This window comes from Haplochromis burtoni, unplaced genomic scaffold, assembly GCF_018398535.1.
Source record: "Haplochromis burtoni strain Fernald_Lab_line unplaced genomic scaffold, NCSU_Asbu1 Contig_91, whole genome shotgun sequence".
In the NCBI taxonomy this organism is placed as follows: Eukaryota; Metazoa; Chordata; class Actinopteri; order Cichliformes; family Cichlidae; genus Haplochromis; species Haplochromis burtoni.
In genome coordinates, this window is record NW_024582452.1 from 345,089 (window position 1) to 370,691 (window position 25,603).

The 25,603-nt window shown below is 40.6% G+C and overlaps 1 protein-coding gene across 1 annotated transcript in view; it reads right to left on the minus strand.

The window, feature by feature from the left end:
• LOC102291117 (cadherin-4) overlaps positions 1-24,315 on the minus strand; it is a 239,206-nt gene extending 214,891 nt beyond the window's left edge. Inside the window, exons 1-2 of the mRNA XM_005926152.3 lie at positions 23,915-24,315; positions 22,582-22,693 (exon numbers count right to left, since the gene is read on the minus strand). Of these exons, the coding sequence (XP_005926214.1) occupies positions 22,582-22,693; positions 23,915-23,971 (169 nt within the window). The 5' untranslated portion in view covers positions 23,972-24,315. The remainder of the gene's footprint in view (positions 1-22,581; positions 22,694-23,914) is intronic.
• Positions 24,316-25,603: the final 1,288 nt, after the last annotated feature.

The following is a 25,603-nucleotide window of genomic DNA, read 5'->3' on the forward strand; positions in this document are numbered from 1 at the left end:
AGAACACTCCTGTGTTATTAAAGGCATGGGGTGAGTTTAATTAAACAATGCTAATGAGCAACTAATTAAAAGCTTTCCGATCAAAACAAGCCAGTAATTACCTGGAGCAGAGATGGATAATGAGCACACTACAATCACTGGCAGACAGGCAAACCCATGGAGACCTGAGTAGATCAATTCCCTTAGTATTAATGACCGCTCTTTTTTCTCTGTCTTCTTTTCCACCATGTCTTCTCTGCTCCAGCTCTTTCAATATGTCAGTCCATAGAGAGGATGAGTGAGGGCTGACATGGAGCTTAGAAAGGAGCTCTTGAGGAAATACTGTAGCTTGAGTGTTGACAGATACATCAAACATGCTTTTTATGCCAATGGCACTCACTCACTCTCTCTCTCTCTCTCTCTCTCTCTCTCTCTCACACACACACACACACACACTTCTTCTATTGATCCTAATCTCCTGCTCTTCTTCTCTAGTGGTTTCACTGGTCTCTGATTTTCTCTCTGAATGGCAATTAGCTGTGTGGGGGGAAACCTCCTGGAGTAATTCTCTACAGTGACACAGTGTCTTTACTTCCTGCTCATGCTGGCAGGTAAGAGTCTTTGCCTGGGTTCCCTTCTGGAACGTAGAAAAATACATGATATGGCTGATAAGGTCACTGCCACAGACATTGGAAAGGTCACTACATCTAAACCACAATAATGCCACAGGAAATGCATACCTTGTACTATACCCCATCTAGGACAACCTGTAAGTAAGAGGGGAGAAAGCAAGTAGGGATGTCAGGTAAGAGGAAAAAAGACCAGGAATGATACTGCATGACAATGAAATTCTACTGACAGACAAAGAAGCCCAGAGGCCTGTTTGACAAGACAGGAAGACAGGAGATAGGGATGAAAAGAAGAAGGGAGTGAGATGGGAAGACGAAAGAGAAAGGAAGTGATGAGAATGCAGTTGGACAAGGAAATATGATGAATGGCCAGAAAGAATAAGGCAGGACAAGTGGGAAATGCAGAGATAGATTCAGCGACAGGGAAGAAAGAGAGACAAATAGATGGATAGATAGCAATGCCCTCTCGGCATTTTTCTTCCTTTTGATCCTCTCCTCACAACTAAAAAGATTATCAGTTTCTCAGAAATGCCTCAGTCAACAGGGAAAATTCTGCATCATCTGTTTCTTCTTGTCTCTCTTTCCTCTCAAGCAACTAAACTCAAGGTATTTTCTTACACTACTGTAGACTGCAACAAACATGTGGGGACCGGTGTATGTGACAATACTTATATTTCATGCTAAGGAATATTACAGCAAATATAACTGAATGAAACAGAAGATTTTAATGGAAAGATCAGCCATGTCCTGTGCAAAACATACAGACTTCATTGCCTTATCCTGCTTGCCCTCTTCATTCTGGATCCATGTAGCATTTAACCACATGGATAGAAATCTGTATAATAAACAGCAAAAATGTACTTTATGGATGAACTCTATAAACAATCCAAGGTCCAAATAGAGGTCCATCTTCTTTAAGTAGCACTAAAAGTTTTCCATTATAGAGCAACTGGTTTATTACTGGTGAAATTTAAAAAAATCCAAAACGGCTCCCTTTAGGGGTCACCACAGTCATCTATAAGTCATCTGTCTCTGTCTCGGCCTATCCCTAGCATCCTCATCTCTCGCACCAACCCTCTGCATGTCCTCCTTCACTACATCCATAAATCTTTTCTGCGGTCTTTTCCTCCTCCTGGCAGCTCCATCTTCAACATCCTTTCTCCAATATATTCACTATCCCTCCACTGCATGTCCAAACCTCAGCCTTGCCTCTCTAACTTTGTCTCCAAATCATTCAACCTGAGCTGTCCATCCAATATACTAATCTTGTCCATGATGGTCATTCCCAATGAAAATCTTAGCATTTTTAACTCTGCCATCTCCAGCTCTGGTTCCAGCTATATTCAGAATATCATGCATGATATTCTGAATTCTACAATGAGTAGTTAATCAGCAGCTTCCCTGAACCATCATGTGCTTTTGTACCAATGCCAGTACGGATGTGGAGGGAGATACTTGTCCAGTCTAGAGGTTGATTAAATTATTTTATAGGAAGTAAATTGACAATCATATCATTTATCATAACTTCATGTTAACACTAGACACGAAAACAAGTACATGTGCTGTAAGTGGTTTGTCCTTCCTCATTGTCTTATATTGGACTTTTCTACCGGTGCTGATGCAACATCTGCTTCACAGCTTTAAAAAGCAAAAAAGGGCAATCTATTCTCAGCTTGTTACAGTGTGGGTTGTAGAGTACACTTTCATTCAACCACGCTCAGCTCAGATTTGAACTGAACAAATAATAATCGTTGTGTCCTTCCCTTCCTTCCATCTCCTCCAAAAGGATGCATGAACAAATTAGGAATGGTTTCAAAAACAGTTCATCAACATGACAGATGTTCACTTGGGCTGATGTGTGGGCAGCAAGCACTTTTCCTTTTCACTGTAGTGTTTTGTTTGTTTTTGTTTGGTTTTTTTATACATTTAAACTGGCTACTTTAGAAAAAGGCCACCCAAAGTCAAGATCCAAAATTTACAACAAATGCATAAACATTTGTTGTAAAGTTCATCCCCCTCTCAACAGCTAATCATTTTCAATAAAGTCTAATGGAGATTTTCTTGTATGTCACTGTGCTCGCTATATACTGGTGACCCAGATTAGTCCATAAGGGATTTCGAGTGTGGGCCGCAGTCTGCAGGACAAAGCAGCAGATTCCGGTAGACAGCTGCAGCTCAGATCACACTGCATGTATCTACCTCCTCTCTCAACTACTCTCATCTCCTGTCCTCGCTTTTCCACTTTTCTGGTCTTGTGTGCTTAAGGTAGAGGGAAGGCAGATAAGGCGACTTCCTTAGAAATTACCTATCACAGCTTGGCAATGTGTCCGGGCATTTCTGGCTGAGAAATGTTGAATTTGTCAATCCAGTGAATGCTCAAAAGTATTATGCGAGCTCAATTTTAGCTGTTATTTTAAATGAGTCAAGCACTGTAGGTGTATGAATATCAGAGTGCAGGCTGCAGATCTATAAAAGGAAACAAATGTGCTGTAGCTTTTATTCACATTTCTTTATACTTAGATTAACCCAAAGTGAAGACCTTCGCAACCAATGATAAGAGCACATCCGTCAGCAGCAGCAAAAGGAGGCCAGTCTTGTATTAAGGTAAGAATGCCCCCTTCAGCTGTATGACGGTCCGTCTCAGCTACCCACCACAGTAGATAAATAACTGCTAGCTCTCGCTGGTTGTGCTGTGAGAGAACATCATAAATTCTAATCCAAAAGCACGTCAAGATCGATTGCTCTTATTACCGAATCTGTAGTTATAAAAAACAAAAGTAATTATTGGCAATGCGCATGTATTACTTAACCTACTGCGTGATTATTTATCACGCACTTGCACTTATTTGTGCATTTATGTATTGATTTGATTTGATTTTTTTCCTTAAGCGAATCTTCGGCCTTTAGGGGCCCGCTGTTAGCAAAGCCAATTTCTAAGATGTTCAGAGGCTGCAGTCACTCCTGTCTTGCATAGCCTTTACTTTGGTTGACTAAGTGTTTATAAGGACATCCACTCTGTCGCTGTGTATGCCTGGGAGAGATGTAGCACTGCAGTGTTGCGCTGATGTTTTATGCTCTATCTGGGACGCATCTCTTAGTAACATGCCACAGCCTAACTGGATCACAGATAAAGTGATATGATTGGAACAGATGGTTCGAGGTTCTCTCACTACCACTCAGGTTTCCTGTATAGGCACAGAAAAGACTTCAGAGGACAAACCTGCCATAAGGTGAAAATTGCTTTAGTGTCAGCTGTTAGAATGGAGACATCCATGTGAGTCGCTTAAAGCTTGATGTTTCAAACATCCGATGCACTGCCCAGCTTTAGGTAGTCCTTAATATCTCTCAGCTACCTCAACTTTAGAGTCTGTCATCCTGTGGTCAGACAGGCTTCAATGCCACCTCTTTTTACTGCTGCTAGTGACAACTGTCTTCACAGTGCTCTAAAGTAGCAGTAGCAGGTGGAGAACCTCCACCTCCACAAATTAGGGGGAAAACAGTATTGCTACTCTGATTAAAGCTTCTATTGTGAGCAACTGGACTGACTGGGAATTGAGATTGCAACTTAGATTTGAGTGCTGGCTGAACAGAGTGGACAGAGTGAATATAACATCTGGTATTACAGAACTAATTGTGATACCTAGGAAAAGGGCTGCGTTATGCACACTGCATCTCTCCAATCAAGAAGACATTCCACTCATCACACAAGTGAAATACAATTCTACATTATTACCCAGCAGCATCCTAAATGTCAAGCCTGATTTGTAAATGATATGCTACCCCTAATTACATTGATATTTTCAGGAGCAAAACAAACCTCTCCTTCACTCTCTCCATTTCTTCCCTTCTACCCCTTTTTTCTCTTTTTTTATATTATAGATTTTACTGCCGTTTTGGGAGAAAAGCAATTCTATTGGTACAGTGAAGATCTAACATTTATGAACTCTCTGATAACAGCTGTCCTTTCACCATCTGGGCCACTAATGTCCTGAAGGTTAGAACAGCCATCTATAAGAATCTGACAGCCACTGTCTAAAAATGAGGAGCGAAAAACACACTGCTCCTTTAAGAACCTGAGCAAAGCAGTAAAGCTCGAGTTGTACTGCAACCAAATGTTAGCTGCTAAATGTTAATGTTTGTTGTTACCCTAACATATACATTACAGCACAGCAACAGTAAGACTAATCCCTCAGGTGAAGGTCCGCAAGGTGTGGAATTCGTCTACAACACTGAAAAGAACAATGATTCAAAAATGAATCCCAGAATCTTGTATCACAACTGATTTATATGCACGCTCAAGTTGCGTGGGGAAACTTTGGCCACATCCTTTACCCTACAGTGTCAAAATGTCAGTGGGAGAGCAGTACTTAAGGACTTTGAGATGATATAGTATTCTGAGAATGTGCAGCAGTGATATATGAGTATACCACAGGGGTTAGGACAGCCTTTGAGCTATGTCAAATGAGTCTTCTGGCTCCAATAGGCAGCATTGCCCCTTAGGGCCAAAGAAAGGGTCATGCTAAGACTTTTCACAGGAAAGATCATTCCAACATCTTAACCCACTGGGTATCACTATCATCATTAGAGATGTTTTCGCAACATAGCCTTGGGACAGAATAAATGAACCTTTAGACAGAATAAATGGCCGGTCTGTAGAATGACTTGCTTTACCACTTTGAGGGCAGAGCTCCATAAGTCCCTGGCTTCCATTAGGAGAGACAATGTGATTCTCTTTTGCAGTCTCCCCATGGCCCTCTCTCAGTGTGAAATGAGTAAAGTCTTCAGGTGCATCCACCAGTGAGACGGACAGACTGCCCTCAGCTACTACTGATCAGACATGGAGACTGACTGAGAAAGTTGGCACAAAAAAAAGACGAAGCGTCTGAAGAGAGAGCGCACTGGGTCTCCAGACGGTCTGAGAAGAGGAGCGTGGGCTAGTCAGTGCTGATCTGAGAATCCCGACAATCAGCCAGAAAACGCAAGGCAGACACAAGCATCCCATTAGCCTTTGAATTTAAATGTCAGTCTCCACTGGCCTAGTTCAGCAGGCTATTCCCCTCTCCCCCCAGAGAACAACAGTGCAAAACTACAAACAAAAGCACAAAAAAATAAGTCAAATGTCATGTGAGACTATTACAATGCAGTACAGGCTTTGTTTCATTTAAGCCTTCTGCTGATCCTGCAAATATGGTCTTAAAGCAACGCTTGCTGTCTAATGAAAAAAAAGGGTCAACAGTAAGCTGTATTGACATATTAAAGTAAGAATAAGCAGAAAGAACTCAAGAAAGAAACATAACATAAAAGAGCCTTTTATTTTTTATCTTCCAAGAATTGATAGGACCTTCACAGTTATTTGTAATGTTTTCATACTAAAACAAACATTTTAAGAACTAAGAATCATGCTTTCAGATAGAGTTTGTATTTTTTACATGATAAAGATTTAAGGTGTCGACATTTTGGTATTTCTGTACTATGTTCAATTTGGTTGCAGAAGCCTAGGGGCCTGCCCTGAGTATGGCCCTTGATGACTGAGTGCTCTGTGTGACATTTCCTGGTAAAGGCCATGGTCAGCAAAAATATCTCCACAAGGAGTACCGGCACAATTTCTCTATCTCCCTTTACGATATGATAACATTAGCCTCATTTCCTGTTTGAATATCTGGTTTTGCAAAACAATAAAACCTCTTCGCCTCTTCTTGAGAGAAGTGGAGAGCTAAGATCCTCAGCCTTGTATTACTTCTCCTGTAAATTCCATTCTCAGTATCAACTGGTCACTGGCTGTTTCAGACATTATGCATACTTGAGCTTAAATAGACCGTTAAAAGAGAAAAAAATCCCCTGACTTAAGTAAACTTCCTTAAAAGTAGCTTTTAAAGATAAATGTCACAGTTGGTCTATTAAGGAGCCATAACAATGGAAACAAATGGACACTCAGGAGGACAGTTTGCGAGCCAACACAGAACTGTGGACCAATTTATACACTCTAAACATGGCAAAAGCAAGCTAACTGGTGCCAAAATACTCACACAGTATGCAACTGGCATGCAAAGCACTCGCTCTCCCTCTCTCTTTCCGCACTAATTGCGTGTGTAGTTTAAGCGGGTATAAGTACACTCCATTGAACAATGGAATTAAGTTAACAACATCTGCATCCTTTCACTGTGACACTCTCCACCTTCCATCTTCACTAGTAGAAAATACTGGTTTCAATTATAATGGCCCAATTATCTCTTTGGTTTGGTTAATATATTATTGTATATACTAAACAATATCATCTCTACTCTCCTTAACTTGTTCATGCATTTGTTAACTAATGACCTATTCTTGAGACAGGTATACTGTTAATAAAGGAAAACATCGGATTAATTAATGATTAGTGTTACCTTGTGTTTTTGCCACGGCAACATATCACTCGCTGAGTTTTCCGCACTCAGAAAAAAACCTTCCATCCCAGTACTGAGTGGCCATACATCGCATAGCATCTTATCTCATCCCATCCCAAACAGCAATTAGCTAACCAGAGCCACCGCAGTCTAAATCACATCCAGCATCTCACTGTGGCCAGAGTTCATCATCCTATTACACACATTCCATGCAACTAACCTCCTTTTTAAGATCTGCTCTCCCGCATGCATACACACTCCACCGAATGGGTATGAGGCTGACCTATTTGCCATCACATGCGTTGCAATGTGAAGATTAAATACGAGCACGACTATGGAATCGAGAACAAATGGCAATTTGCCAATTAAAAAAAAGGAGAAAAAAACCCACCACAGTGGTTTAAAATGGTAAATTTAAGCGTAACATTTTCTCTCCATTTCAGCCAAAAACAGTTACTGTTTAACAGATACAAAACTGGGTGCTAGCATTTTATATTTGCAAAGAAATATTACACTGAATGCTAAAACTGCACTTTAGAAAACAATGCAGTTTTACTGAGTTGTCCTCTGGCTGTTGTTTTAGAAATCAGATTAAGCTGCTGTTATCAATTTTAAATAGATTTAAAGTGCATGATTCAAATTAAATACAGAAATACATACATGGAAAAAAAACCACACTCTTAAGCCCAATTACCCCTGGGAATGAGAAGAGGAAATAATAAACACATAAACACACACACACCGAGAGTCAGCGGCACACACAGAGAGAAAGAGAGACAAACAGCAAACTGAGACACATTGAGAATGATAAAAAATGCAGGAAGCTGGTTTAGTAGTGACTGCGATGTCACCAGGGAATTCACACAATTGTTGACTTCCATGTAGAGAGAGACAATGAGTTCAGCTTCATTGACTTCTACAGATGCAGTGAAGCACAGTAATTACCATGGCTCAGACAGAGGAGGCGCTACTACCACAAACACTCAGCACTATGGAAGGCAACACACACACATGCACGCCAACAGAAACACATGTGTTAACCTTAACTGCATTTTTAACTAGTGCGCACAGGCAAACAAGGAAAACGTACAATAAGAAGTCTGAGATTATTCTCCAGTCAAAAGGAGAGAAGACGAGGCAAACTGTTGCAAGTGTAAATGATAGAGGTGGCTAAACAATATCAAAGGCATAGGAATGTGCAACAGAAAAGAAACACATAGACTCAAAAGTATGAAAAAATGAGAAATGAGAATCCCCAAACAATCTAATCTGTCCTTGAGTGCCCTCCTACTGCAGCATTGTTCTGTCAGAGCCAGATAAGTTGGGAGGCGCTGCAGTGAGTGAACAGAGGCGAGGAGAGAAAAGAGAAAATCAATGATAACAGTCTCCACTTGCCACAGTAAAGGACTGGTGTGTGTGTGTGTGTGTGTGTGTGTGTGTGTGTGTGTGTGTGTGTGTGTGTGTGTGTGTGTGTGTGCGTGTGTGTGTGTGTTGAATGAGGGTATCAGACTTGCACTGACATTCTGGTGTGGATATAGGGGCATTGTTGTATTTGTGCAACAATTATTAACAATCCAAAAATAATAATAACACCACCATACAAGGTCCAATTTTACAAACACTTTTTCACTTTCCTTAGTATCCACAGGAAGCTTGCTCTGTGGTCAAATACTAGATGACAGACACAAAAGGAGCCAGTTCTTTCAAGTTCATATTCAAATCCCTTTTCCCATGATGATGATATGAGAATATTTTATGCTTAATGTGCAGACGTCCCATCAGATGGATGTAATATATACAACCTCTTTGTCTTCCACCTTAGGTCACTCATCCAAGGCCCGCTTAATTCATTAAACACTATCTTAAGTGGCCAAACTGATGGACTTCCATTATTCAAAAAGTTTCATAGCAAGTCCTGCAATACAATTACCTCTGAGAACTGGTATCTAAATTAAAGTTAAATATTTAGAAAGTCTTCCTAAAGCTGCTAGGGGGATCGAGCTGGATGTTTTATGTGTTCATTTCCAAGATAAATCTGACTGCAAACAGATGAAGAAGAACATAATTTGCTGTGTGTGTTCTGAATTTCCTCAGCGCTGCGGTGTTCTCTGTCTAAACACTCAGTGGTTAGAAAGCATGATTGTGCTTGTCCACATTCAAATTCTGACACACACACTCAGACTTGATGGTGGATTTACAACTGACCACATCCATCTTTAACCATTTCACAAGAAAATGTGAAGCTGATCCATTTGTTACATTTGTATTTGTATGCAACAGGAACTAGACTAAGACTAGTCACAATGAGCTGATGAAAGAAACCAATTCTGTTAATGAGAAGAAACTAAAACCACCTGAAATAGAGGCAATAGTAAAAAAGAATAATAGAAAACTGACAGGATACTGAGGACAATCAGTCAATGATTCATTCCATCAATGATGATAATTGCCATCCACTCCATTACTTTAGTCAGCTGGATGTTGATAGCCTCACAAGTGTGAGTTCACAAATTTTGATTCATTCATTACGGTCACACAAGGAATTTTTTCAGGGTCCTGTGAGGGCAAACCAAAATTATTCTGAAGGCAATAAGGGCAAACCTTAGCCCAGCAACAGTGCTTTGTTTGATTGTAAAAATGCTTAACCACCTTCGCTGGTTTTTGACTTTGTTTCAGCTTTTTGAGGTAGAAAAAGAATCCACCAAATCACTCCCTGAAGCTTATTAGCCTGGTTGCTCCTGACAGGGTTCATTCTGCATCCATTACAAAGTGCATGAGTATGAAATTTACCAATACGTGTAGTCATATGTGTACGTATTACAAATTACTTGAAGAACTAGTTTATAGAACAGTTCTGTATCCATCTATCTGTACATCTATCTATCCTAATATAGACAATGAGAGCTACGTGTTCTGTTAAGTGCAAAGAGTTCCTTTGTTTTTGGCATAGATTAGTGCTTCAGCTGTGAGGAAAGGACAGCCCAATTTGTCAAGAGAGTGCATGGAGCTAATCACATCAAAAGAACTGCTACCCAGTATAATATCAGCCCATGAGCAGGATGCCTAATTCATTAGTCTGCATTTGCAGGACAAATCACTTCTATGCTGACATACAAAAGTACCACACACACAAGCGAGATGAGGCAGTAAACTTGTAGCGGCCTACTGGCATGAAATAAATGACAATGAAAATATCTGATTTGATGATATTTTCCGTGCAGTGGCTCTCGCCGTAAATCTCATGCAAGGTAAACTGATGCTGCAATGCATACTGCAGCAGTCATGTTTATGCAAATGTGTGTGCTTCAAAGAAAAATGACCTTTTCTCTATGGCACAGTTTGATTTAGAGCACCTTACCCTATAGCTGCTTGAGAAGAATTATGGATCCAATGGATGAAAGATGTGTCTTCCTCTAAGAAGAAGCATTTACAGTATGACGAATACTCTACCTTCTTAGCTAAAACAGAAATGAGCTGTGCCCTTCAAATCAGTGTCATTTATCTCCATTTTCTCTGGCCACTGGGTATCATATCCGAGTCAGCATTTCTGCCCACCTTCCCCTGTGAAGACAAGCCCTCCTCCGAGGTTTTTCTGGCCAGAGACGAGATTACTGTTAAGGTGGTAGACCACAGTTATTTAAATTCCTGGATCAAAATCTTGCCAGCTGGTAGGTGTGAACCACAGCGCTAAGATATTTATTGACTAAACAGAGTCATTAAACTGCAGCATGCAAAGCACACACACTTTACAGCCAAAGCTAGCAAGTAGCTAGAGAAACGCTTTCTTTTTTTTATCTTGACTTTTAAAAAAACGTAACAGCTATGATTTAGTGATCTTATAGGAAAGCTGTATTGAGTGTACATTTTACATATTTAATAAGGTAGATATCATAAAAGCCCTTAGATGCTGCCTGTCACATGGTGTGACTACTGTTCCATAAATCCTTTTCATCAGTGTTGTTGTTGTGAATACTGTAGCATGATGAAGCCAAGTCTTTTATCAGCATCCCCATCAACGTCTTTATTCTGCATTATTGTTCGATTTTATCCTGTTCATCTCATTCAGAGGAAGAGAAAACTTTCTCAAGTCTTCATCAGCTGGCACACACAATTACACACGGCTTTGCACTTGCACCAGTTTTCCCATAAATAAACGCACACGCTTATGCAAAAACAAACAAAGAACAAATTCCTGATTCCAAAGCCATTTTCTTAAAAACACAACGGGAACTGTCAGATTGCTGTCGCGAAACTTTGTGATTTACCAAACTATGAATAATTTGTGCATAAATTAAGTGAAGGGATAATGAGAAATGCCACGCTTCTGTGATGAGAGGAAATGGAACGCAGCAGTGGCCAATCAACTCGTGAAGATTGGAAATAGAATCAACAACTTCACCTGACATAAGAAACATGCAGGGATGAAAAACCTGACTGGAGAGTCAATAAGCTTTCATGCTCTGGTGTCTGACCAGCTGTAAATGAAGGGGCAGGAGCTTCTGTGTGCACATGCGGAGATGAGCTGCTAAAGATAAGATGCACTGCCTCCTTAGCTGTCTTTCCTAGCTGCAGGGGATTCTGTTTCTCTGTTCTCTCCCGAGCTTTGAAGCTCTAATGCCTCTGATCTGTCATCTATCTCTTGCCTCCCATGCTGTCCGGTGCGTGTCTGCTCATGAGCACGACGATATGACAGCACTGCAGCCAACACACAGCGAGTCAGGTGGCCAAACCCTTCTTTTAGAACAGACAGTCTCTGCTAATGTAAATTTATTAAAGATCCTGGCACTAATGAAACTGTTAAATAGTAGCTGGCTGCTGTGAAAGGTGTGTCATTTTGTCCAGATTACCCTGCCACAGTCTTTGAAAGTGTATGCATTTATAACCAACGGAAATCAGATGTTTCTCAGCGGGGTGTGCTAGTGTGCTGATGTTTTCAATTACAGCCATGCTCAGCTACCGACTACTTGATTATACGGAAGGCCCTGGCCACCAGTGTAGAGCTGAAAAACCAACGTGTCTGGCAGTTCAGTGGATCCAGATTTTTTTTTTCCTTTTTGCTAGTACTGGTGGGTGATCTGCACTATGTGAGGAACCCTGACAATACCCCCCCCCCAACAAAACCAAAAAAAATCCTTCTTGCTCTCCCACAACCTGGGGGTGTCTGGCTGGGAGGCATGTCAGCATGTATCTCCCTACAGTCTGTCTCTTTGCCACCGTGGCAAATCAATTCTTAATAAACCATCTGAAAGCTTCCTCTGCTATACCTTTCATTTCCCCTCCTCAAAGCTGCAGGGCAAATTAGCCTGCCAAGAGGATGATAGGGAGCAAGCGGCAGAAGAAAGCAACCGAGAAGGGGATGAAAAAAACGACCCAACACCTACAATTAAATTAACAAATCACTGTTCTTAATTAATCGGGGAATTACAAGCAGAACTGTGGGTTTGAGACGTGACTGACATGGCTAGCACTCCCTGCATCTGCTTTTGTTAGTGCTGCTGGGGTGGGGAAGAGGAGAGAGGTAAAGGGGGAGAGGAAAGGCAGATGAAAGCTTAATAAAAACTCTCCGCAGAGCCCCCTGAACAGAATAGCGAGAACGTTACCTCTACTCCTCCCCTTCTTTTCTTTGGTTTCCTTTTGCTCCCACTCTCTTATCCTTGTCATTCCTCCCTTACTTACGTCTTCTCCTCTCCCACTCTAACTAGCTATTTCCTTTCCCTTTTCCCCCTTACCTTCTCCCTGCCCCGTTCTCCCCCGCTTTGCTTTTGCTGGTTCTCAAACCCATGCTTGCTAATGAGGTGTGGGATTGACAGCTGGATTACACCATCGCTTTGTAATCCTTTCATTTCTCTATGTAGGATAATCACACCGCAGACCGGGGCCTTACCTCCTGCCTCTAGGGGCAATCAACAATGTGTGTGTTTACATAAAGGCAGATGCATGTGTAATATTCAGTTAACTGTGAGTAAAATGTCCTGAGGTTAATGCAACTTTCGTTATCTTGACTGCACACTGGCCCAGAGTATGTCAATCGTCAAGCAAGACCACCAGAATTTTGCGACGTAGCCTACGAATGAATGAGTATTTATATATTATCGTGTCCATGCTTCAAGCAGCAAAAGTAGTCCATCTGCTTGCCTTCCAGCCTGTCTACATCTTCTCATCCCTTCTCCCTCAGAGATGAGCAAATATTGTCTTCCCTTTAACATAGCTGCTCCTTTAGCCCTTCTTCCTCTCTACCATTTCTCCTCCCTTCGTCCCCATCCCTTCTTTACCCCAACTCCCTCACAGGAGCTTGCTCCCTATGCGGCCACAGGATTCACTTTGTTTTTGATCATTCTCAGACTCAGAGCTAGACAACTTATCTGCTACTCTACATTCTCCTGGGCCCAGAGGAGAAAAGCAGGGCCTTTTATTACCCTCGCTCTTTGCCTCTTCCTCTGATGTGCAGAAAGAGACAACAGTCAGATAGGGAGAAGAAGCAGAAAGAGATTCAGGCCAGTGTGCTTTTAAAAACGTGTTGGTCCCAAGGCTTGAAATGGCTGTCTCATAGAGTTTGACCAACAGTATCACAGGGCTTTTAAAGTCTTACAAGCAAAAATGCTACATTGTCACAAACCAGTATTCGCCATTATACTCAGGGCTCAAAGTAACAGTTCTCCACAGCAATCATCCACTGTATTCTAGGATAAGCATGTGACCTTGATGTTGGAATAAACTGCAGGTTCAACAAATTAATATTCTTCATGGTTGTGGGTTGGGTTTTTTTTTTTTTTTTTGATGAAGTAAGAGGATAATGTGAACATGAATGCAACAAACAAATACTGATTGTAAAAAACTGAGCTGAATGTTTTTAAAGCACAGTGCTAGACTAGTGGCCACTGCAGAAATCCACAAGAGATTCACTACATCCTTGTGAATTGCACTATAACCCTTTATCCAACAACCTTCATCTGTTTATAAGGTTCATTGTTTAGTGCTGTGCAAATGTTGACTGAGTAACTGACTGTGTCCCAGTTATTAACACTCAACGAGAGCAGTTGCCACTATAATGATCTGTCTGACAGAATTTTGAACGCATTTGAATTTTATAGGGAAAGAGGAACAACACTGAGTTTCGCAATACTATGCGATTTCTACTATGTTATCACAGAATTTAAAAATCATTTTTAGGAAAATCATATTCTGGAAAAAAGCAAACAGTTTCCTTTTCCTGCAGATCTCAAACCTCAAATTTACTGCCTGTCTTGGACTTTGTGAGCAACGTGCACGGGGTTTTAACTGTGTTAACTTTGACACACTAGAATACCACAAGGAAGTATATGAATGCCAACATGGATGTGGAAACCTATTAAATTATTCACACCAATATCTAACATTTTAAGGCCATGTACAATAGATTAAAGCTGAGGTACGCATCAGATTTTCAAGATCAGAGATGACTTATTCTGCTTCACACTTCACACTTCTGCATTATTTTAGTATTGTTATTGTTTAGAATCAGAACTGCAGTTTTGACAGAAGAAGTGGCTTAATAAGTAACTGTCTCAAATTAAATTAGTGTTCATTAGTGAGAAAAGTGTAAAGCAAATGCTTACTGGCTCTTCTCATAGTTGTAGTTTTTCTTAAGATATCAGTTCTCATTATAGTTTTTTATTTTGGATTGAAATTTGTAACAATTTACATTTAATAATTGGAAAATAATAATAGCTGACAGATAAGGATTTGTGTAAACTGCCCACAATAGTGAAACAATTTAACATTTGAAAACAACCTCAAAGAAATTTCTACCAGCTAACACAGCCCCATACTACTGAGAGAAATGGGAATTCCCCTTTTGGGGAAATCAATAAAGTCTGTCAAAAAGCCAACATCTATCTTGACATGAATCAACAGAAACTGTTTGCAAAGACCTGGGCTCCTCTGAAAGCGCCTTTGTGAGCCCCTTATTAGCTTTTAGCCTGTCGAATAGCGTAGGACCAGACACCATGGGACTCATCATTGTCTTCTGATTAATTAACATTACTGGCACTGTGTTTGTCGACCCCCAGCTCCCCAGCTATCCTTTTCTTCCTCTGTCCCCTGTGTTCCCGCATAGTTTCCTTGTTCAGAGGCAATGATTCGCCTATGTGCTGAACTTAAGAACTTAATGGAGAACGTTCGCAAGAAGAGCAAGACACAATTAATGATTATCAGGCGGCCATGTCTTCTGAGGACTTCCATCCTTAGTTTAACCAAAAACAAGGGATCTTTAAGCAAAGGGAATGGGATATAAGATTTTAATGCTCTTGGATTTGCCCGGCCCACAAAGAGATCATAGAAATCTACTCTTGATTAGAAAAGGGTGCGAAATGGACAAAAGTCCATTAATTAAAAATAATGATCTCAGTTTGGGGAAACTAGGCAAACTGACCAGATAGGTGAGAATATTGTTTTCATACCGCTGTTATGAAATATTTTCACACAATAGTCCTAAATGAGATTTTACTATTTTAAATTTAATTATGTTTTGTTATAAGAAACTCAAGTTTAACAAAATTGAGGAGAGACAAATCATCCAAAGTGAGCTCATGCATATTTAATTATCTCAGTGCTAAAACAGTAATAGAAATTTAATTTGAAGCAGTACATCAAAAGAATCCTCAACTAGAAAATGGTAGTTGTGTCTTTCAACAACATTGCTTTCCCATAAAATAATTGAGAATGTGATGGAGGTGTGGCAGCTGGATCGTCATTTTTTGGGTTGCTTTCAGAGTGACTTGATTTCCAAGTGAATCAATTAGGATCTAATTAAAATCCTGCCATAGACAAACTGAGGAATTAAGAATGAGTGGGCAGGATTAGACCACAACAGTGTCTGGGTGTAGGCCAGAGCTACAGTAGAGTAGTGGGCAGCCTCAAAGTATCATAATGTGTTGCTGTTTTTCCTTTTGTGTCTTTTCATAATGAACAGCATAAAATAGCACCATAAATGCTAAAATGCTGGCTGTTTCAGGGAACAGAGCCTTATCGTATACTTCCTTTTCAACCCTGATCAGAGGAAAGTGTCTGTCCTTCTGTACCCCACCCTTTATTTCACTCTCCTCTCTGGCAGTAGCCTAGCTTAAAGACATGGTCACTGTGACTCTTGAGGAAAGAGAAAACAGTCTTGTAAGCTTATCATTATCCTGCTGGTGTAATCCCTGTCCACCACATTGCAGCAAAAGAGCAGCCCTGGGAGTGCCTTGCATTCCTCTTGCTCCTTGTGAAAAAACTATTTCACCAAAGACAACAGGGACACCTTACAACAGCTCCTCTGCAGTCTTAGACTTTATGCTGCAAAAAAGAAAAGAAAAGGGGAAAAAAATAATCTTTTTAACCTTAGACAAAATGTGCATGTGTGTAAGACAGAGGGAGGGCAGGAGACAGAGCCCTAGTAGTGTCCCCTTGTCATCTTACAGCCTTCAGAGCCCATGCAGACCATCTGTGCATTAAAGAGGTAGAGCCCAAGCAAAGTATTTAAATGGGTTTAATGTCTTCAAGAGGGCCATAACCTTGGTCCTGTAGAAGCCCAGAAGACCCATCATACCAAGGCAGGAGGTCTCTTAATGTACAAAGCAGATGACAAGGATACAGAGTTCACACACACCACCGAGTAACTCAATCTGCAGGAAGTCTCTCACATTTTTTCATTCATTCTCGTTTTCCCTTTTACCCCTGTCACCCTTGTCCCTCCTCCCCAAACAAAAGGAGAAGATGTCAAAAAATCCCATTAAAAAATAATGGCCTCCACCTGCTTTCTTTCTTTTCTCATTCCCTCCTGCTTGCCTTTCTAATGACCAGCTTGGAAAAATCTGGAGGTTTCCTGCTATGCACAGATCACCAGTCAACCACCCCAGTGCACAGTACATTCGGCGACAAAATGCACACACCGAGCATGCAAAAGCACATAACCACTCCGCCGCATGATTTCCCAAGCCTTATAGTATTCATCAAAGGGCAGGTTTGCAGGTGTACCCCTCATCCCACCAACGCTCCTCATTAATCTCATAAACCACTTGCGTCTAGACTTTAACAGGGGAAGAAATGTTCAACCATGTGGTTAAGTCATCTATATGAACCTCTCTGAAAAATCCACACAAAATTCTCTGAAACAGCTATAAATCACACATGAGGTTGCAAATTAAGTAAATAAATGTCAACTGGATATTTGTAAGAGCTCCCTGAGGTCAGATTAGTCTTTGGTCTGACGGTCATAAACCAGCACCTGAAGTGTCTTCACTGCTTTACAAAACGTCCAACAAATGTCAGCCCTGTGCTTTTCTGCAATCAATAACCACTGAAAACAGGACTGTGTGATCTTTTCTCGATGGCTGAATATCCTTACAAAATTACCCATAAACCATGTAATGATTGAAACAGATGGTGTGGACAGAATAAAGATTTGTGTGGTATTTTGCACCATAAGAAAGATTTGATAGTTTTATGGGAGAGCGCAGCACTGATTCTTCTTAACGCTACAACTGATGAGATATTCCTGCAGTGTATGTTTTAACTGTTAGACAATAGTTCAAAAAACAAAAGCTCTTTTCCTTCTTTAGATTTACATATTCACATAACAAAATGTGGTGGGCCTTGAATGATTACAGGATATGTAGAAAACTGTTGGCAGTAGCTGATTAAACCAAAGGATTACTCAAAAGAATATTGTGAGATACAATGAACAAAAACTAGTAACAAAGGAAAGAAAACAATGTGCATGATTTAAGAAGATGACTATTGCATCAACTATTCCAATTTGACCTGTACAATATATCAGTTGACCAAAATCACATAGTTTCTCCAGCAGCTCCAACTTCACTGTTTGAAATAGTCACTTCATTATCTGCAGCACAGCAAGCATCACAGCAGAGTAGATGGTACTGTAGAGTTCAGCAATGTTTTTACTGTAAGTTATTCACTAGTTTTGGAGCTACGATGCTGTAAAGTTAATAAATAATGAACCAATTATGAAGCATTTGATATCCACGTCTTTTTTTTTAACTTCTTAAAGTCTGCATCAGCATTGGCTGCAATATCTAATCTCCATGAGGACACCTGTCTGCTATCGATCCAGATAAAACTACAGGCTGTTTGTCAAGAGATTTGGGGCAAAACAGGTCATCAAAAGCATCTAACTGTGTTTGAGGGTGCAGGGATAGAAAACAAAATGGTGCAGGAAGGACAGGAAATGTTACCCTAATTCATGGCATATTATTAAAACCTGTAAGGCACAGCATCTGTTAGTGTATTTGTAATGGCGTGCCATTTTTTTTCATATGGAAATAGTGCTGTGCATTAAACTGGGGGTGAAATTGATACTTACTGTATATCAACTTCTGAGCTTCAAGTTGAAAAATGATGTTAAGAATGCAAAGCCTATAGCAATAACAGCCCAGCTATTGGATTTTGAAAAATCACCTTAAGTCTCATAGGAAAGCCTCACTAACCAAGGCATGTGAGACTCATCACCCAGGGCCTTCGAGTTGGCTGCTGGGAGAGATTTTCGGGAAATAATATCCTGGAAAAAAAATTACAGCTCTTAACGTTTTGTTTTATTCAGAATTCGAAGTTCTCTGTTGTATATTTGCTCGTATTAGGGCATTCTCAAAATGAGCAAAACTCAGAGTATGCTAGAAAATACTATAAATGTGACAAGAAAAAAGTGGCACTGAGGGGAGAGAGAAAGGATGTGGGTCAGAGAGGCAAGTCATAGATATATACGGCATCAACTGAAGTTGGAATTTCTACTGAATGGTAGCATCCCTGTCTAAGGTGAGAGCTGGTGTATATTTATGTGTGCGCATGGGAGGAAGCGGAAGAGAGAGAACAAGTATGAGATATAGAGAAAGAATGCTTTGTGGATCAGAAAACATGTTTATGAGTCGGGACAAAGGAAAAACCATTCTATTAAAAACAGAACTGGTCACCTTAATAGAGACATTCAGACGCTCTGGCTGATATCACTGGAGGGGTCTCGTTTTCAGCACGAATCTGAGCATTAGTGGAGGTTCTAAAAACAGTGACAACTGCAGGAAAAATCGACAGTTCTTTCTGAGAAGCTGCACCGTGGATGTCAGCATCCTTAAAGCTCAGGTACTGACATGTCAAAAAAGAAGGACCTCGCAGAATTCATCAACTATGTCCCCATGTTCTCTCTCTCCCTCTCCTCTCTCACTAAACTCAGACAAATACCACCACAGTCGCAAACACAGAAAGTGAGGGCTGCCCAAAACCACCAGTAACCCAAACAAAGTCCAAGGTCAGCAGAGTGGGCTCACTGAGCTGAAACCACCAACCCTGGCTTTTATTACCAGGAACAGAATCAGCAAAGGGATGCAGGGACACATGGGATGAGGTTACATTCACCAGCTCTGTTTATCTCTATTGGGTTGGCTTGAGTCCAACTCATAGCTTCTCTCTCATTTGCGAGATACAAAAACTCCAAATGTGTTGATCCAAGCATCAACACTTTAAATTATTGTACAACTCACTGTTTGTCTGCAGAAACAGAGAAGAAATAGGACCTTTCTCTGAGTTGTGTTTACTTGTGTTATACTGATTTTACAAGTAATTATTCAGTGTTAAAGGTCTTGGAATAATGTGCTAGGAGAAGCTGTCATAGGTCTGATCAAAACAAGGCATAAAAAACGGGACATCGTTAGCACTCGATGTGTCATGCATACATATACTAACAATATTAGGAAAAAGCACACACAGAGACTGAAAAAGACTTCGCATTTTTTAAAGACGTTAACTCACCCTCTTAAACCGCTCCTATAACTATAAAGACAAACATGGCATTTGCCATTATCAATACTGAGTGTGCTGCTAATATGTGCATGTTAAAAGTATAACAATCCTCAAAAGTGTTGCATTTAGAGCAGCCTTATAATCAATCAGAATCCATTATGCAGTGTGCTGTTTAATGTGTGTTTCAGCTATTAACTTTAGAACTGGCATGGGTTTCCAGATAAATAAAGAGCAGATCAATTCCCACAGCCAGAACAATGCAGCGTGCAGAATTAATTCTTTTTAATGTTTATTGGATAGATTGTGCTTGTCAGCGAAACAGTTGGTCACAATGCACAGAACATTTAGAGGATGATCTAAATGAGCACCATTGTTCCAAAAAGACCAAGAACAATATTACTAATAATAATAATAATAATAATAATAATAATAATAATATGAAGAAGACAAAGAAGAGGACTGAGAATCTCTAAGTGACCAAACTAACACCACCCAAAAGAAAGAAAATATAAATGGCTGATGGCTGACTATAAACATGCCAATAATGTTTTTCTTGTCAAATGTAAACCACAATATAAAAATTTAATAAATAAATAACATTCCACAAACTTTGGAATATTGGGGTTCCATACAAATTTCATTTTGACTTTACAAAGAGATTTCACTGTGGCTTTGAACATTGTTTTAGGAAATTTTGGTCATCAGAGTAACTGAAAATTATAAAATGTGAACTGTAAAACCTTCCATCTCCGGTTACTGACCTGCTCTGTGGGCTCAGGCATTCTACCCATCATGGTCAAGGTCCCAGTTCTGTCCTCCCCATTAGTCTCCCCAGTGAGATTAGACTCCCACACAAGCACACACATACACAAATTAATTATTTATCTATCTATCTATCTATCTATCTATCTATCTATCTATCTATCTATCTATCTATCTATCTATCTATCTATCTATCTATCTATCTATATATATATATATATAGACATACATATATATGTGTGTGTGTGTGTGTGTGTGTCTGTGTGCACGCATGTGTGCCTGAGTGGGTGTCATTACTTCTGCCCCTATCTGACGGTTTTGGGTTAAATAATGTTATTATTAAAGTCTTTCCAGAGCTGCTCCCTTGCCTTCCTCCGGTGACACCCTTACCAGCTATAAATCAGCTGCCTGAGTCCTGCAAATCACATGGAGTGAGTGTGTGCTTGTCTAAATGTGTGTGTGTGTCTGCTTGACCACTGCAGCTGTATTCTCAAACACACATGAAGATGACACTGCAGCTGTGAACATTTCAAGCAACGCCGATGAAAACTATTGAATGCGAAACTTTAAGAATGTGCTTTCCGTGTGACTTGAAAGTAACCTCGCAAATAAACTATAAATCTGATTTATGAGCAGATATCATGATGGGTTTGCTGTGATCGCGTGAACCTGACTTTAGTATGGTTTACATTAGGAGGGAAAGTGCCATGAAAATGATGCTTAGGCCTCTGTTGTTAGTGGTAAAATGAATTCCTAACACTGAAAGCAACCATGTTAGACCACTAAAGATTAGTTTATGTGTAGAGTGAGAAAGAGAGACAATTTCATCTACCTGAGACCAAACTAGATAAATAATGCTCTGTGAAATAAATGGCTTCTGTGCAGCAGTGATGGCTCATTCCGTGATTGTTTGTGATTGTGTTGACACCCCCTGCTGGGCTGAAGACATCACTACCACACTGAGAGCAAGTTCACTGCCAGTGACAATGTCCCGCATCCAATCCCACTCCCAGCCAAGATATAATATGCTGAAGTTAATGAAACACTAAAATCAAGCTGATATCTTCTTTCACTCTTATATCACTCCAGCAATGAACACAGACAGATAACATAAAACAAGCAAAAAAATAATGTACTGTATCATTTTATATATCCTTAAATCAAAATTTCACTGGTGTATGTGTGCGTGCGTCTGTGCACGCGCACACTCAGGAAAAAGAGTCTAGACAGCTGTATCCCCGGCAGGTCTCTCACAGCTAAGGAGAGTGAGAAATATATACCGCGCAGCTGCCGAAGACACAGTCGACCCACAAAAGAGCTATTGTGCGCCCACAGCAAAACAATACAGCTTAGCTGAGCTATGAGAAAAAAAACCATTGGAATCAATAGAGAATTGCAATTAGCCCACATTGGCAGGAGCAGTGCCAGATTAGACACAGGATGTCGATTCCATTTCCTGCACTATAGGGCCCTCAAACTTGGTTGGCTCATTGTGTAATTGGAACAATACAAATACATTTGGGAAAGACGGAGTGTGAAGATGATAGTGCTAAAAATTACTGTAATGAAGATAAAGATGATGATAATACTCTTAAGACACTGAACAAGGTCAAAAACACAAAAATAAATGCAAGCGGGTATAACCCAAAAGTAACAGGCAAACATTTACAGCATCATTGCATAGAATATAAACAAATGCATGGATGCGTGTTACTACATGAGTTATATTTTTACAACATCGCACTGCAACAACAGACCAGGGTAATTACGAGCACAAAATTGCTCCAGTTTGCAATTTCTGACATCGCACGAGCTTCACATGTACATACCCATGTGACTAAAATGATTATTTTTACATTTCCACTTTTACGACAATTTTCCACATGCACAAGTGGTGCTTCAGTAATCTTAAAAGCAACGTGGCCAAGCACTGAAAGAAAACACATCACCATACACACCTCCTTTTACTTCCTTCAGTGCAAACAGTGAGGTCTTTTGCTCACCCTCTCTCTTGCCTTGACAGAATGCAAAATAACTGACTTGCTAATTAAAGGGCTTACCTTTAAGTATGCCCTGACCTTGCAGTACATCCCTTGAAATCAGCACAGAGTAGAAGCTTTGTGAGAAGCCAGGTTGGCAGGGACCTTTGGAAGCGTGCACCCCATTATTCCTCTGGAAGAAAAAAAAATACATTGAAAGACATCGATAAACATGGATTCCATTGATTTCTTTCCTCATTTTTGGCTCCAAGCTTTGGAGAAAAGCAGCATAAAGAACAGTTAGCAGAAATAAATTCAACAAGTTTATCAACTCTTTCTGCTTGTGGCTAGATGTGATGCTGATTAAATGGTCACACAGTCCAATGTCAGTGATAAAATGTGCTGTGTTAGTCACTCCATGAAGAAACCACCCCAGACAAAATGAGGACAGATGTAGTTAAAAGTATTGTACTCAGGCTTAAGTGACACACGCGCGCGCACACAGGCAGCACGCGCACAGAGGAAACCTGCATGAATGCAGAATAATTGTCTCCCTGCTTATTGTGGGTCTTGTACTAACGGAGAGGTCCAGGGATATGAGGGGGAGCAGCACGCCTGTGCGCACTAATCAAACGGTCTGCAGTCAACTTTGCACCCAGCATTTAGCGCTCACTGTTGTTTAAATTAAACGATCTGACCCACTACAGCCATGGCACACAAGCAAATGCACGCGTCCGCACACACGCACGCACACACACACTAGCAAGATTGGCTGGACAGGAATGGAGGTTCAACACACTGCGGGGGCATACCGCAGGAGCACAACATTTTTTCAGTCTTTTTCCGATATCCATATAGCAGGAGAGCAATTGCCTCCGTCTGAGGCGGCGGAGAGAGAAAGATTTAGGAGCTACTCCGAGCTCCGTTAATAGTCCACTGGCGCCGACTTAATTCTGGATTCATGAAATGACGAAAAAGGCTGAAAAACACTACATAACTTTAAAGTTAACTTTTGCAAAGGCATCGCTTTTTTGACAAGTGAAACTTAAGGGGATGGTGGGCTGTAGCTTAAATAAGCGACATGACCAAGTCAGTTTGAAAAAAGATTAAAGGTATCACCTTGGGTGAATAACTTGTGCCGTGATTTAAGTTGTGTATGACAAATGATGATGACCTGCCAGCGATTTAGAGAAATACTGACAAGGCTTATTCGAGCGGACCTCGAGACTTACTTTTTTTCTTTTTATACATTGAAATTCATTAGGGAACCAATTAGCGTGCCTACTTGTAGGGGGATAACGGCGAGCCCCGGGTTGCTGTACCAACACACACCACGGCTTCCTTCTGGCTGCATGACTTTATTCGAGCTTATGTGCTGTATCAGAAGCTTTAGTAAAAAAATGAGAAATCTCACCCAGAATGTGTCAAGAAGAAGGGCTGCTGTCAGGACCAGAGCGAAGTCAGTTCTCATCGTGGCGAGGAAGCGACTCAATGCTGCCCGGACAAAAGAACCAGAAAGAGGGTCGGTTCGTATTTTTCTTTTCCAAAAATTATTCCCTCTTTCTCGGTCAGACTGTTAGTTACGTCCCTCTGCGCGCTTAGTGAGTGTGCTGCCCCGAGTTTCCCCGGCTCTCTCATCTGCAGGTGAGCGCTCCGCTCAGCACCAAGGCGCAGCCAGCGTCACTCTCCAACCCCTCCTATCACTCGGTGCAGGAAAACTCCACACACGCACTTAAAGAAACACTCGTTTGCGCTTTGGATCAAACAGACGCACTGCTAACGTCTTTCCGAGGACCCCGACATTTCAAATCCATGTCCTATTGCGAAGGCGTCGCAGTTGTATGGTCGGATGAAACAGTATGCCCAAACATATGGCAAACTCGTCAAACATCAGCCATCAAACTTCCAGCATTGCTTTACAAGCATGTAGCTTTAACATATGTTCATTAATAGATTTCTCCAGTTAACCAGTTGCACGAATGTGCGTAGTTTGAGTAAACGGAGTAGGTTAGGGTTGGTTAAAACAAGGTAGCATGTGCGACATAGGCGACTTAAAGCTCCAGGTGACCGGGACAAGTATTAAGAAAAGTGTGTTAAGAAAAAAAGAAATGAAGAAAGAAGCGACTATTTTTTTAACATGACTCAACAGATGGTGTTTTAATAGCAAAATACTTTCCATTTATATTAATACACCATTAGTCATGCATTTTGCTGATTACTTTGAATAGTATCGAGGTTTGTGGTATGTCTTAACAGATGTACATTGAATTTTTTTTTTCTTTGTGATAATCTGAAGCAAAGTCTTCATCTGCCACAGTGAGGCCTGGAGGGGTTTAAATCCTTTATGTGGGTACAGAAGTTCAAAGATGTTAAACAGAACTTCATTTTGTTGACATGTGGAGTTACGGGATAAGACTGAGGCTCACACAATTTCAATACTGGCTGGCATTTGGCAAACTCACCAGAAATGTAGCCTTTGTTTTCAGCCAATCTAGTACGTTTTCTGAGACTATGAAAGAGAAAATTCACCAAAGGAAAAGTCGAGGTTAATGTTAATCAAATGTTAATTCAAAAGGTTTTTAGTGTGAATCAAAATGTCTGACAAAAGCTGAACTTAGCTTCTTTTTTCTTCAACTGCGCTGCCCCCCACCTGCTCCCCAAAAAGGTCTCCTAGCTAAAAAGGGCAGACAAGCCTATGTCCAAGAACTGGACCTTGCATCCCCATTAATCTGGGTCAACTTATTGCCTGCAGCCTATTAGTATAAGCAGGACATGTACCCAACCAGTTTCTTGTGGCTACAGAAAACCTTTCTGAACAAAAAAAACCATCATATTACAGAGGACGGACTGCCTTTCTGGCCTTTTGAGCTGCTAATGACCTTTATATTCTGGTGTCTGTAATTGGCAGACTGGTCTCCATATCTGCTTAGTGGACCAATAGGTTCTAACCTTGTGGAAAACTGTACAAGAGTGTATTCAACAAATTCCCTCTGTGCAAAATGTAGGCATTTTACCACCTCTCTCATCCCAGTCCCTTTGTCACAAAGATGAACATTCATACCCACAGTCCTTTATATTCCTCGTGGCTCTTGTAATATGCTGA